The sequence below is a fragment of the Dermacentor albipictus genome, unplaced genomic scaffold (genome assembly GCF_038994185.2).
Source record: "Dermacentor albipictus isolate Rhodes 1998 colony unplaced genomic scaffold, USDA_Dalb.pri_finalv2 scaffold_21, whole genome shotgun sequence".
In the NCBI taxonomy this organism is placed as follows: domain Eukaryota; kingdom Metazoa; phylum Arthropoda; class Arachnida; order Ixodida; family Ixodidae; genus Dermacentor; species Dermacentor albipictus.
In genome coordinates this window covers 5017691-5032548 of record NW_027225575.1, presented here as the reverse complement: position 1 = coordinate 5032548, position 14858 = coordinate 5017691, and the positions used below count along the sequence as shown (strand labels likewise).

Below are 14858 nucleotides of genomic sequence, written 5' to 3'. Positions count from 1 at the left end.
GTATGAAATGCATATGAATGATATGTGTCTCAGTGTTGCTTCTCTTTCCAGTAAGCAATGCTAAGGACTAATGAAGAAGAAAATAAAGAAAACTCTTCTTGTAATTTACAACATTTATTAGGGATGAAAACATTGCCACTTGCATGCAGAGGTCATAAAATAGCCGGATTAATTTGAAATCAGAATCAACAGCAGTCATGCACAGCAGCGCTTATACTCGGACGCACAGTAATTCATGTAACAAATGATCATGTAGCATGTAAACAGGGCCACCTCACATAAATCATTGGGCTACATACAAGGGCACTAGAATTCCTGTCAAACAAATAGAACAAATACTATGTCTATACCTGCTTGACATTCGTGCTATGACATTCTCCTGCTGAGCACAAGGTCACGGACTTGATTTCCAACCGGAGTGGCCCAATTCCAATGGGACAGAATCCTCCAAAAACATTGTTTACCATGCTTTGGATGCACGTTAAAGAGTCCCTAAAGAGAAAACTAACTTGAGCTGTATGATTACGTTATCCTTCTACAACACCAAAAAAAAGAAGGCACTCCTACCGTGAGAAGAGGATTGACGAGGCACAAGAGACGGAAAAATGAAAGACGGGTGGCGACCCTGCCCAGAAGTTCCCACACCAGCTCACAGTGACGCCACAAATTCTGACGACATCTGCTCAGGCCCGCATAATCTTTTTTACTGGTAAAGATGAACCACACCTCATTTTAAAGGAGCCAGAGACTAAATTGGCCAAGTTTAACTTTTGCAGCACCACAACAACTCAAATACAAGATAATAGTTTCAAATCCGTTACGTTACATCGACATGCTAGAGCAGGGCTTTCAGTGCAAAATTCATGCAACCTTGGCCTATATTTTCTCTTGAAGTATTCAAGCTCTTACCGCAAAATTTTTAAAAATTTACTTTTGAAAGAATACTTTACCTGCCTAATCTGATTTGGTGTTTCCATTTGGTGTCACTTTAAAGAGCCTCAGGGGGTCAAAAGTAACATGAAGCCCTCCACTACAGCTTCTCTCATAACCCACTTTGCACCTTTGGGACATTGAACCCAACCATTTATTTGTAACATTATCTGGGCAATGAATTGCTACTTTCCGGGATCGTGTGCACGCACAGCAGCACAATGGAGGCTCACACAGCATGTGGCAGTGCAAGCTTGTTTATACAAAATGCGGTTGGCAACTGCTCGAATTAGGTGCTGCATGGCAGATGAAACACAAAGAAAAATCGGCAGGTTGGTGGAAACTGCCGACCTCGGCTCTCACCCTCTCGATATCCAGGCAAGCAGCCACACCAAAGCTGCGCCCTGCACTGGGTGCCGAGGGTGCAACTCCAGTGCGTGCAAGATGTCCGAGGCACCTCACAGTGGCGCCCCGAGTGCACGCCACTGCAGTGGCAGGTGAAGCTTGTGTTGCCGCTAAGGCCTCCATCGACCTCCTGGCAAGTGCCATTGTGCATGCAGGGAGAGCTGCCCTTGCACGGGCCGACAGCCTGCTCGCAATGTTGCCCCCCAAATCCGGGTGGGCAGACGCACTCAAAGCCTCCTGGCTGGTTGAAACAGCTGCCGCCATTTAGGCAGATGTTCTTGCCGTCCTCCGCACATTCGTCAACGTCCTCGTCACACAGTGGACCACGGAAGCCTGGATGAGTGTGTATATGCACGCATATCTATAACACACATAATGCTTACTGGAGCATGCATAGGCCGACAGCTCAAACATCAAGAAAGTGTGAATCCTATACCTCTGCACTATCTAGTAGCCTATGAATTTAGAAAAAATTAATTACGCAAATTCCTGGGATGATGGCCCAATACATGCGCAACAGATGGCCTTGAATTAGCGCAGGTACACAGCGCGTCGTCACAAGAAGGATGGCCAGCAAGATCTGGTAATGGCAAGTTTTGCTGTTGTAACAATTCACAACCACTTTTCCGAAATTGGGCCATTGCCACAGGAATTTGTCTCCCCACCTCTTTCTAAATTGAACTTAACCTCATAATTTGGTGCCATTGTGTGCATTTTTTCAGTTTGCTTTACAACTCCATGTTTGTGTCTCTCTGTTAATTAGTTTTTTTACATGGGCACCTTTCAATTGGTGAAATAAGACTGCAGTGTGCCAGATTTAAAAATCAAGGTACCGTCCACCAGGCAAGCAGGACACAGCATTTGATAAAGGGTAACAAAACTATAAAATGGACACATGTTTCTATGTATTGCTTTTCAATGTTGCTACCCAAACTTTAGACACAACAAGCTCTAGAGCAACAACAAAATAACAGGGTTTTGGTTCAGGATGTTGCATACACAAAACAATGCAAAAGATCTCCTCGAGCTGTAAAAAGAAATGCAGGGCTATCAAGGCCGATTTCTTTCAGTGACCCACTTTTAGTAAGCAAATTTGTTTATTATTGTAACAGCAATTATATGGACACTCCAGGTGCATTTCTACCATCACCGTGAGGTTCCGTATAAAGTCCAAGGGCGATAACAGCGTCGTCGCGCAATATGCTGCATGTGCAAGTGAAAGCATGCTAGGGTGAGCTGACAATGGTGGCTCAATCTCCCGCATGCAACAGACAAAAGCGGGAGGAAGCACACCGTCTTCCGTCGCATGCAAGGCACCAGGGGGAGATTCTACTCCAGTGGTGGCTACGTAGGGTGTGGCCATGCGGGCCCTACATTGAAAGAGAACTGCGATGGGGGTATAGTGTGACGACTGCTGATAGCTTTGTGTGCGCTGTGTTCTGGCCACTTAGTTCGCGTTGAAGCGAGAGGCAGCACGATAGTCAATTCACTCGCTGCTGCTGCCGCGCTTTCTCACTGACATTTTGACAGCGAGTGTTCACGGTCATTGAGTGAGATGTGTTCATGTTTGCTCGTGCATTTGTGACACCATGCTTGTTCATTTAGTTAGCAAGTGAATGTTTACAAGTTGATACAGCCAATAGAAGTACTATCCCTACTTCGTATGGCTGTCTGCTAATTTGCTATTGCAATAGATGCTTTGCATTTTAGGTAAAACTGGAACGTCTTTATATATCCAACATTTTAAATTTTTATTCAGGGCATAAAGTCGTATTTGAAAAGTTCTAGAGTATGCTGAGAAACACCCAATGAAGCTGTTTCTTGACGTCTTCTTTCACATGATTCTACTTTCAGCATCTTAAGAAAGCCCGCAAGGCATTTAAAAAATTAAGTAATTGCGATCTGGATGGCAAAGCTCTCAATTGTGCTTCTAAAGAATGAAGTCTGCATGCACATTACAAAAAAAAAAAAAAGCGACCTGCCTTCAGTGTCCAGCGCACATCAGCACCTTCGTTTGGAAGATTGATATCTGCTACAGTCCTAACTGATGAGAGAGGCTTGCACTGAAGACAAATGCAAACACTTGGCTTTTTTTTTTTGACAGCTGCCATTCAGACGTGCAAGAGCGCAGCTTCGGCATTTTTTATACTTCACGGGCTTTCTTCAAATGCTGGAAAAAAAGAAGCATGTAAAAGATAACATCAAGGAAACAGCATCATTGAATGCTTCTCGGCATGCTCTTCAACTATTCAAATATAACTTATGCTCCAAATCAATATTTAAAATTTTAGATAATTAAAATTAACGAATTAGCTAACGAATCGTACTTAAATAAAACAGCCCAAGTAACTCGAGACAACTGTGAACAACATGTCGCTGGTCTCGTTCGTCTAAGGTGTACCATTTTATTTTTTGAAGTTTAGGTCTAGTTACGTGAAACACATGGTATAATAGCAGCCGAAATTTCAGCTGCCATCAGTGGTTCCATTGAATAGGTGGAAGTGCTGCGGGAAGGCCCAAATGATGGAGCAGGTCCAAAAAGTAAAAAATTCAGTAGGTGACTGTATTCATAGTCTATAGAAATATTTTTTTTTAAACTGAAAACAAGAAGAATCTTACAATTATTGGGGTCACAGCACGATTCTAAACAGGCTGTAAAAATTGGGCATTTAACAATAAAAGTGCCGAAGTTCGCAGCCCATTGGCCAATTGGTAGAATTCGCACAATAGGCAATATTCCTTTAACATTCCAATATTTGTGAAGGTGCTCTGAGAAGGAACAGTTGGAAAACCTGTAAAAAACTTAGCACAATGGCCTTAATAAAGAAACAAAAGGGGGGGGGGTCACGATTCCTGCACTATTCAGTGTACACTCGCTGTGACAACTGTAGCCTTAATTACCCAAACGTGTGCACTCTAACTTTGTCTTGGTCACATTTGCTTGCTTTATAGACCGTTTTTTCGTAGGCGCCGCCATATTGTGAGCTCAGTGGCGCCGCCTATGAGCAGCGCCATACTGGCTTGGGTGAAAGCGGTCTTTTGCATGGCAGGTATACGCTCGGCAGACGGTTCTGTCGTTTGTTTTCGCGGTCGTGCGCTCTGTTTAGTATGACGTGCGTATCCTACGTGGTAAACGGTTCTGTGAGATGTGCTGAAGTGGTTTAAGGCGTTATGGCCGGAATTTCTGCTGGCGTTGAGGTGGACGGAACACGCAGCGCGATGTGTGCGCGCATATTTGAGCCTACAATCAGCCTCGGAGATCAGTTGTGTATTTCCGAATGTTCTAGTCATTAATGTGACCTTATTGCAGTATTATCCTCTAATTCTAAGCTGCGGTTTAGGAGCCATGAAACATACGAGACGATCGTAACAGCGTGGGTACCGTTCTGCTACGATAGAAGCTGTGATGCTATACTTTGACAAGCGTTCAAACTATTCGCTGCAGGTTACATTGCGTGACTTCTTGGTTCGATGGATGAGGTTTTTGCCCTGAATAAAATAGTTTTGGCAAGTAATAGCAGCATACCTTACAGTCTGAATTAGGCTTGTCCAGCAAAGGGACTGTTTACGAACTGCGCGAGCGTCCTAAGCAGTGGTAGGTGCTGGATTACCTATATCTTTGTTCTATATACCGCATGGTCCAAGCATATAGCATCAGCGGTTATATATTTACAAACGTTGTGCGGCGTGACTATGCAAGATCCTATTGCGGCGTTAGCCCGTTTTCTCTTGCTCTTGAAAGATGATGATAATCGATTTTTTTTTTTCGGTTGTGTTCGTTCCGTTCTCTACGACGCACTCACACGTATTACGGAAATTTTGTCCTGAAAAATGGGCATCGCATTCTTTTTATGCGATCCCTCTCATATATTATGGCTGTATGCAGGCCAAAAAGGCAATGCAGAAGCGCACAGCTTACATATGTATCGTGCTGGTTCACCAACCGCAGTGATCGCTGTGCTGAGCAGCGCCAACGGCCTCATGCAGGAAGGCTAGCGTAGACATATGGTAATTTGAAGCCTACTAGACTTGAAATGCGCGAGAACGATGCCGGCGCATCACAAATATTTGATAGCGCCTGCAGCTTAGATGTTTCGTGGTTGCCTTAGGTTGGCCGTGCACGAGCATGCGCTCTTATGCTTTATGTTTTACTCCCTACGCCAAGCGATCAGATAGTGAGCAGATTTACCATTTCATGCTGCTCATACAAAGACACCGGGTTTCTTTGTTGAATTAAAACCAATATAAGCAAAATAATTCACAACACATACACACACCACGACTGATACTGTGCGTACACCGCGGCTGATAAAACGCGTCACATTTTTGCGCCCCCAAGAGATATTTCCGCCTACTGTAGTTACCGATGCACCGAAAGGCTTCCCTGACGACCTTATATGAACGGACATGGCGTAAATTTCACAAAGCACCATCTAAAACATCTCGAAATCGTTCCGCAGCACGCGACAGCAATACTTTCAAGCAGCGCCGCGCCGGATCGCCCAAGTCAGAGAGGAGGAAAGGCTCTCCGCGCGCCCTATCCTCCTCGCCCGATGAAACGGTCTATATGGGGAGTAAAGGAGGAGTTTTGTCATTAGGTAGTGTCGAAAGCACACAGCCGGCTGAGAAAAAGCAGGGGTAGCATTCATGCAAGCACTGCATCAAACAAAAAAGGAAAAGAAAACCAGCAGCAAGATCCTTTTTTTCCAAGTTCATGTGTTTTGTACAAATGAGTAAGCTTGGGCAAGTTTGTGATTCACAGTGACAAACGGGAAGTTAGCAAGCGTAGCAATTAGGGGTAGGTGAATATTTAAGGTTTTTTAACATGAATCAAATATTACCCACTAACTATCTGTATTTGTATCCAAAAAGGAACTATTCTGTATTTTCAAATATTTGAAAATAACCAAATAGAGCCGAACCCACTTATAACAATATTCAAGTGCCACGAAAATTCCATTGTTATAACCTATAACTGATATAACCGGGTTGCATGAACAAATCTAATTAGAGGGATGGCAGAGCTGATGTGAGAAAACTACAATGGTGGGGCCAATGCCCCTCCCCACCACTTTCCTCCATCTGGCCACCGATTGCGTTCACTCGTTTAACTGCTTCCTTGGTGCTCCAATCGCATGTAACAAGCTGCGGCTCTTGGCATTAAAGAATGGCACTGCTATGACAACTGCAAAAAGGGGTCACAGGCAGCAAGCGATATGCGAGCTCCGCCGAGGCATCGCTTAAGTGGCCCCAAAAGGGGCCTTTTAAAAAATGCAAGAAGGTTGCCGTGGCAGCCTGTCAGCTCGAGAAATCCAGAAGAAACGCTGAAGAGAGATCGCCACAAGCATCTCGAGACATACTTCTCACTGGCTTGCACAAGAAAAGTCTACGTCCATCAGCCTTGCATGCTTTACGGGAAGCTTGCAGACATCCTTCTCCAAGGCATCCAGGTGCTCCACGTAGTGCAGCGGAAGGTTCCTCGTGAAAATGACGCTCCGGAGTGACTGAATCATCTGCCAGGTCCCCTGTGAGGACAATGCTGAGGCAGCCTGCCCTACAACGTCATCGCTGCCGTCGTCACTGTCACTATCTGATGCAAGCATGTTTGTGACTATCGCCTCATTGGTTAGAAGCACTTAGTTTTCAAATCTATAGCTGTGCCCTTTCTTTTCTCCGACAACGTTGTGCATTGCCAATATAAGCGGGCGAATCAGCCACCTTCTGCTTCGGCGGCAAGTCAAATGAGGCTGAGAAACCAGGTAGCCAGGAACGATTTCGACGCAACCAACAAAGACGAATGTGAGTGGTTAAGCTATTTGCAGAACTACACTGAATGAGGAGCCAGAGAGCAATCTGGGAGCAGCACTGTGGGCATGGCCCATTCGTGTTTTGGAAGGTAGCGCGGCATAGAGCTATGGGCGCAGCCCATTCGTGTTCAGAGGGGTGGAAAGGCAACAGGAGAGAGGCACGCGGAGAAGGCTAAAAAACGAGCCCGTGGCGGCTGTTGGGGCAGCGGGCCATCAAGCAGCAGCTCGAATTTCTCTTTCTTTCTTTTTTTTTTTTCAAGGATCTTGCATTTCACTAACTATCAGCACGGGCACCCAGCAGCCAGACTTCATCGTTATAACCAACAATGTGGCATCTGGGCATTATAGTAAGCAGCTTATTTCGCAATGAAAAACATACAAAAGTTGACGGTGCAGCAGCTTCTCACTGTTATAACCAATATAGTGGTAAAACCGGTATCATTATAAGTGGGTTTGACTGTATGTTGCAAAAATGGATGGTTAAAGTCGTTTTGCTGTTCTCCATCTGTTAAACAAAGTATGACAAATTATCAGAAGTGAGACAACAAGAAAAGTTTTCAAAGCAAGGCAGAAAGAAAATGGGTAATGCAAGCTTTGTTTTCAGTTTCGAGGCAGAAGCCTACATGTCAACCTGTAACTTTTGCTTGTAGTGTCAGTGTTTTTGGCAGTCTAGTTAAATAGCATTTTTACCTTTTACACTACGACCAGTGATCTTTTCATTCCAACATGTGTTTACGGCACAGTCTTTCAGCAGCTTTATTTTTGTATTTTTTAACAACTTGTCATTTTTGTTGATCAATCATTTATTTAACGTTTTCGGAACGATAGTCATCAACAGCTTATTATTCTTGGAAAGCTTGTTTGGAACCAGGCTCTAAAGATGTTAAGAGGCTATTCATGCAGTTCTTTTAATGACAATTATCTTGTGTTTAAAGCTGATCCTTTGTCCTTGCTAGTTAGCTGTCTCTTTTTGCACTTAGTCAGTACAGTTGTGCTTAATTATACTGTAATAAATATTCCTGCTGTAAATATATGCATCTGCTTCTGACTATTCAATATTCAATACTTACTTATTTGCGTTCGATTCACATTAGAAAAAGTCGATATTTGCCCACCTTTAGTAGAGATTCATCTCAATGTCACAGGAATAGCGTGATGGAATCGGAACCTTTTTAACATATGCATGTGTCCTACATGCACAGTTCAGGCTACCTCAAAGTTCAGTATTTCTGGTGCTACAGTATAAATAATGCTTGTAATGCAAACACTATTTGCAGTAGTAACTGAACCTTAGCAGAATTTTGTCAAAATTCCCGACAGGTACTGCAGTTTTGAGCTTGGGATGTCCATATTTACACTGAGCACAAGAACTATAGGCCTACAAGAGGGGGGAAAGAAAAGAAAGGATGCTGCCTTTAGTACATTTACATACCAGTGTTCTGGCAGTTGCAGAGTGGCCCAACAGGGCCTTCAGTGCAGACACCACCATGGTGGCACAGGCCCAGCTGGCACTCACCGACATGCTGCTCACAGTAGACACCTGCATACCCTGTTGAAAAACAACAGAGAGAGGAAATATGCAACCTCTTTGACAATGTCCACAGGGGTAACAAATTTTCAGCTTCAGCCAAAGGCACCTTGAAAGTGATAGCAAGGTTTAGCATTGCACTGAAGGCATCTCAGGATGCAGGCATGGTGAGAAGCCTGCCAGCAGTGTTGCACACATCACACCTCAATGGTGCACAAGATGAGACCAAAGGATAACCGTCGGCATTTGTCAGCATCCAAAGAAAGGATCACATAAATTCAGCTTGACATTAATTCTGCTCACGCCACTGTGTGCACGACGATGCGGTGTATAAACACAGCAGCTGTTCAGCAGGAATGCGTGTGTGCAAACACTTCTCACGCCAGCATTGGATGCTAGAGTGCCGCCCTGGCTCTGGCAGAACCAACTGAGCGGAGCACAATGGTGCACCCACTTGGCTTCATCACTTTTGCAGTCAAACATGCTGCGCGTCTCTGGACCCCTCCTAATCCTCCATGCACGGGCCACAGATGTAATGTAAATAGCAGGACAGTGTGATGACGCCAACGCCAACAGCAAAAATGCGCCTAGAATGTCTGTATATAATTGCTATCACCACAAAAAAAGTGACGGCACTGATGTTAGCAACTTTAAATGTAAGCACAGTTAAACCTCCATATATGTCGAAGTTGGTAAAATTGGCAATCTGCTGTGTTCTATCATAATTTCGTTATATTCAACTTGAATCTGTTATTTATTTATTTATTTATTTAAAAATACCTTACAGGCCTCAAAGTGAGGCATTGAGTAAGGGGGGCAGTACATAGAAAATGCATTGAATACAAGACATCTATAAACCGTATTTGTTTACAACCTACAACCAAAGTACAACTGAGATGAAAAAAGAATTATTTAGATCACGATTCACTAGGGAAAAGTAGAAACATAAAAAACATAATAAAATAACAAGGAATAAATCACACAGATTTTTCAGTGAAGTCATGTAATTAATAACAACAGTAATGATGAAAAACAATGACAGAAAAGTTACGGACGCGACATTCCAACGAAACGGTAAACATAGCGACATAACAGCAATAATGCGAAAATAAGCTGTAAATATAGTGCAAGTATAGAAAGCATTGTGCGACAAACGTAAAACTTCACTTTTCGTTAGTCATGTATTCAGTCAAGGCATCACGGAATGAATCGTATTTAGATTGGCTTGCAATGCTGTCAGGGAGCGAATTCCATATTCTGATAGCACGAGGAAGAGCAGAGCAATGGAATGCCTTTGTAGACCCGTAAAGGCGGGCATAGCTGAAATGATTATGAAGCCTATGTGACGTGGAGTAGGGTCGTTTCAAGCATGCGGGTGTTCGAGTGGAGTGAACGAATTTGTGGAACCGTGTTAAAAGGGCAATGTCTCGGCGAGTGCTCAAGGATTGTAATGAAAGTTTAAGTTTTATTTGTGTAACACTAGACTGGTAGCTGTAATCGTTTATGATGAAGCGGCTTGCTCTATTCTGGATACGTTCTAGCGTTTCAATTAGGTATTTCTGGTGAGGGGACCAAATGGGAGATGCATACTCGAGCTTGGGACGAACGAGAGTTAGATAGGCTAGCTTGCGAACATTTGAAGGAACATTTCTTAAGTTGCGTCGCAAGTACCCCAACGATTGGGAGGCATTAGCTGAAATGGACGTGATATGGACTGTCCAAGAAAGATTTGATGTGAATAGAACCCCTAGATACTTATATTGTGTAGCTGTTGTAACAGTGTAATTGTTAATATGGTAGGGATACTGTGAGGTTGCCGACTTCCGGGTAAAAGACATTACTTTGCATTTTGTGGTATTTAATGTCATTAGCCATTTATTGCACCAGTTATTGATTTGTTGAAGGTCTTGCTGAAGAATGAGATGATCATCTGAGTTTTTAATTGGGCGATAAATTATGCAGTCGTCGGCGAATATTCTGATGGTGGAGGACAAATTTTGAGGTAAGTCGTTAATAAATATTAGAAAAAGCAAGGGACCGAGGACGCTACCCTGCAGATAAGTACAATCGCCAATGGACTTTTTTTGCATGGAAGGGGCCGCAATAACTTCTGGATTATTGGGCAATCAAAGAAAGCTAATTTGAACAAGAAAAAAACAATCATTTTGCTGTATTTGAGAGCCAGCGACGGAAGGTACGGTTTCATGCCGTGTCAACAATATCTTCACATCAGCAGTATGAAGCAAAGCCAGACACGCCTTCGCATCCACCCTGCATCAGTTACTGATAGTGTTGCCTGCAGTGGGATGGCGCTATCACAAAAAGCAGCGGCAGCAGCGAGCAAGTGCTTAGTCTGTCTTTCGCTTCAACGTGTCTCCAAAACTCACGATTACATAACATCCAGCGCTAAACACACGGGAAGACAGCGCACAATGCCACACCATCTCAGCTCAGCCAACTTTGCACACACAGTAGATTACCTCTAAAACAGGGCATGCAGGCTCAGTCACGCTAACAGCCCTGTGCAGCCACGGCTGTGCTAAAAAAGGAGACGTGTGCCAACCTGCGCCCCTTCCCTCGCTGCTGTATAACTGTGGCACCACATGCCTAGTGTCTGCCATGGCATGTGTGGGGAAGCCAAACATTAGAAGGCGAGAGTCATGCGGGAAAGGTGAATGTCAAGGGACACGCCACAGTCAAGTATCCTCGCAATATCCAACATTTTATAGTACCCCCCAGTGGAACTATGAGAACCTGCAAAGAAAACATACCCTCAATACCATATGCATATTTTCCCAAAGTTCTTGCACAGGAACATCAAAGGGCAAAAGGTTGTTTTATAGCCATGACTGCTACGGCAAATTATTTAAAGCCATCTTCACTTCTGAAATACACATTCATGCTTTATTTTTTGCCACCACATCAAGGCTTCCCTTTTTTTCTACATAAACAAGTAGCGGGCAATCTTTTACCAATTTTGTTCTGCCCCTATTCATAATATGCAAGCGTAACGAGAACCTGCAGTGACAAACTCACCTGGCGGGCACTGGCAGAAGGTGCGACTCTGGACACCGCCAGTCACACAGCTGCCCCCATTCCGGCACATTTTGGATGGCTGATCACACTGGGCGTCGGGGGCAGGCTCCTGACATGCACTGCCACTCCACGGCCCCCGGCACAGGCATTGCGTGCTGTTACCCCGCCAGTCCTCCACGCAGACACCGCCATTAATGCAGGGCTTCTTCTTCCATGGGTCACGATCACACAGAGGTCCTGTGCATAGAAGATCAAACATGCAGCAGACAGACAGGTTGACCTATTGGTTTTTGTGTACCAAAGGCAATTGCAGACTACAAGGCAAGCTGCAGCACAGCCTCAGTTTTGACCATCTGGGGTTGTTTGAACAAAAGCAGCGGTCATCTCATCTGACACCGCATCCCCTTCATGCGCATAAGACACCTGATGCACTGTGGGCAATTTGGTAGTAGGCCGAGTCGTAAATATAGCCGGAGGTTTAACGATTATAATAGATACTTCAATGTGGACTTGGAACATCCTCAAAGCACCTGGTTCACAATGTTAATGAAGGAGACGTTGTACCCACATTGTGGACAGTTGGGGTACTTGACCATGTCTGTAAGGGGGCTCAACGACTTCAGTGCTTTGAAATACATGTCCTACTTGATCCACCGTCACCTAATGTGTGCATATGAGGGACTGTACCGAAGTGATGGATAAAAATTTGCAAGTCAATTAAGTCGTCAGTGTCGTTACTACGAAATACCTTCATCATTATGTAGTGGCTGGCTACATTGCTTGAATACTAATCGAATTAACATTGACAGTCATCCTGAGATGGGTTCTGTCAGAACTTTTTTTTATGTGCCCCTTAACATCAGCTCTAAGATATCTTAGTATTGCTCACCTGGGTGAATGCAGCCATCAAAGATAAAAACCAGATGAATGGGTGCGGTAGATCGGCATGCATCAGCATTGCCACAATATGTAAAGATATTGCTCAAAGAACGGAACAATAAAACTTCACAATGCAATTAAATACTACTTCTTGCATCGTTACCTGCCCAGGAAAGTGCATTCTGGCATGTGTTTAAGTGTGTGGGAGAATACATTGAAACTAGCTCAAGAACAGTTACAGGCTCATTCACAGATGGCAGTGTGTTATGCAGTGAGGAAGCTGATTAAAATTTCACTGTCACTTGCTTTGCATTCAATTGTCTAGGTCATCAAAAGCCATCGAAAGTGGAAGATGAGAAACTAGTATTGGGCTTCCATAGGTGGTCCAGCCAGTTTAGGATTTGAAGCAATTTTTGGTGCAGGAAAACTGTCATTCTGGAGCAGTTTGGGAGCAGCTACACCAGCATTTTGAAGCAGTTTCGGGGCAGAAAAATCTGTCTTTTTGAAACACTTGCAGTGCAGTAATCTAGCCATTTGGAAAAGCTTGTTACCACTGTGCAATCAGTGTTTGCTGCTCAACAGTGAAGCAAAACACAAAGCCAACAGAGACATAAAATTACAAACGGACTAGAACAATTTGCACCATCAGGCAAAAAGACAAAAAATGATGGCAAATGTTTTATGTGCATTCCAAATAACCAATGTGCTTTGAGATGCTTTACCACACAAGAAAAAATGTGTATTACGCCCAATAATAATGCTAGAAGCTCGACGAGAGACCATGCGTCTATTACCGGCACCAAGATGACATGGCTCTGTACGGTGTGTTAGTACAGAGGCACGCACTAATGTGTTAGGCATGTGCAGAGTGATGGCAGAGCAGATCAACATTCGTATCATACCATACACTCACTTTCGCTGTGAGGCGGGTAGTCAGCTTCCTGCGTGTCATGTGGCCATGAATAGATATAAGTCGATTCAGCATAAAACCGTAACTTTTGTCACCGATACCCGATCGACCTTTCGAAGCACTAGCGGCCAATGCAGCGGCCAATGCAGTGTGCCATGGCGAAAACTGGCTGTTGGCCGATCTGACCGGCAAGCTTTCCACAAGCCATAGCAAAAAGCTTGCTGCTAATATGTTCGTATGAGTAGGTAACCGGGGATTGGTTCCAAGATCATGCATACATGTTTTCGACAACAGTTGAAGCTGGCAACTACTGAAACTGCGCATAGATTGACAGATAGTTCCAAACTGCACATGCAAATGTGTGAATCTGTGTGCATGAGCACGCATATGCAATATAAATCTGCATGCCTTCCAGTGGCTAATCGGTAATATCTTCGTACATAGGCGCTGCTTTTGTCGCCATTCCCTATGCAGGCGTCGGGTATAGAAATTGTTTCAGTTGGACTTGATGACCCGGACAACCCTCGTACCAAGACAGGTGTACGTGCCTCATAATCAGATTGCGGTTTCACCACGTAAAAACTCCAAAATTAAATTTTCTTTTTTCCTGAAACCAACCGAGCGCCCTGGTAAGGCTGTGTGCAACTCATCGACTTCGGCCGAGTATATCACCAAATATAATCGAGTCGAGAACTGAATTATTTGAAGGTTCATGAATCGATTCGTATAATTGAGTATAGTCAACGTCCGATTTTCGGACTCCCTAGGGGCTGCAAAACATCTGAATCCATGCCTTTTACTGCGCCCAAGGGCTCAAATCGCCACACGCAGGTCCGAAACAGATCTCAAGGCCTGCCAGTACACTTATTAGGCGTATCGGTGCTCGTACTGTGAACGGAGACGGCGCGTGCACGCGTGTATGATTAAGGAATACATACTGTGTCCCGTGACAATTGCCCCTTCCCACCCTTGATATGCTTCACCGCAATGATACTTCCCGTATGCTTCACCGCTTAACGCTGCTGTGTTGAGAAGCTGACTTTCGAGAACCGGCATAATTCATCTCGTCGTGCTTTCCGAGCTTCCAAGCCATTGGCGAGGATTACAAAGGCGTATTCGGCACCATTGCTAACAGCAGCAAATTGCTAACAGCGGCAAAAACACGGGGCCGAACAGCAAGAAGCTTGGAAGCGAATGTCGAAGTAGCTAGGCCTAGCGTCACCACTGTGTGGCTACGGCTGCCAGCGGATCTGCATGCGAGAGCGCCTACTCGAGGACGCGCGATAATCAAAACAGCAGTGGTGGTGGCGGCTTCGATTAATGCCGTTTCGGACCTGCGGTCATGGCAGAAAAAAAAAAAAAT

At 44.4% G+C, this 14858-nt stretch overlaps 1 protein-coding gene across 1 annotated transcript in view; it reads right to left on the bottom strand.

The window, feature by feature from the left end:
• crb (cell polarity complex component crumbs) overlaps positions 1 to 14858 on the bottom strand; it is a 308733-nt gene that overhangs the window by 114582 nt on the left and 179293 nt on the right. Inside the window, exons 5-7 of the mRNA XM_065452373.1 lie at positions 11707 to 11943; positions 8575 to 8691; positions 1294 to 1668 (exon numbers count right to left, since the gene is read on the bottom strand). Of these exons, the coding sequence (XP_065308445.1) occupies positions 1294 to 1668; positions 8575 to 8691; positions 11707 to 11943 (729 nt within the window). The remainder of the gene's footprint in view (positions 1 to 1293; positions 1669 to 8574; positions 8692 to 11706; positions 11944 to 14858) is intronic.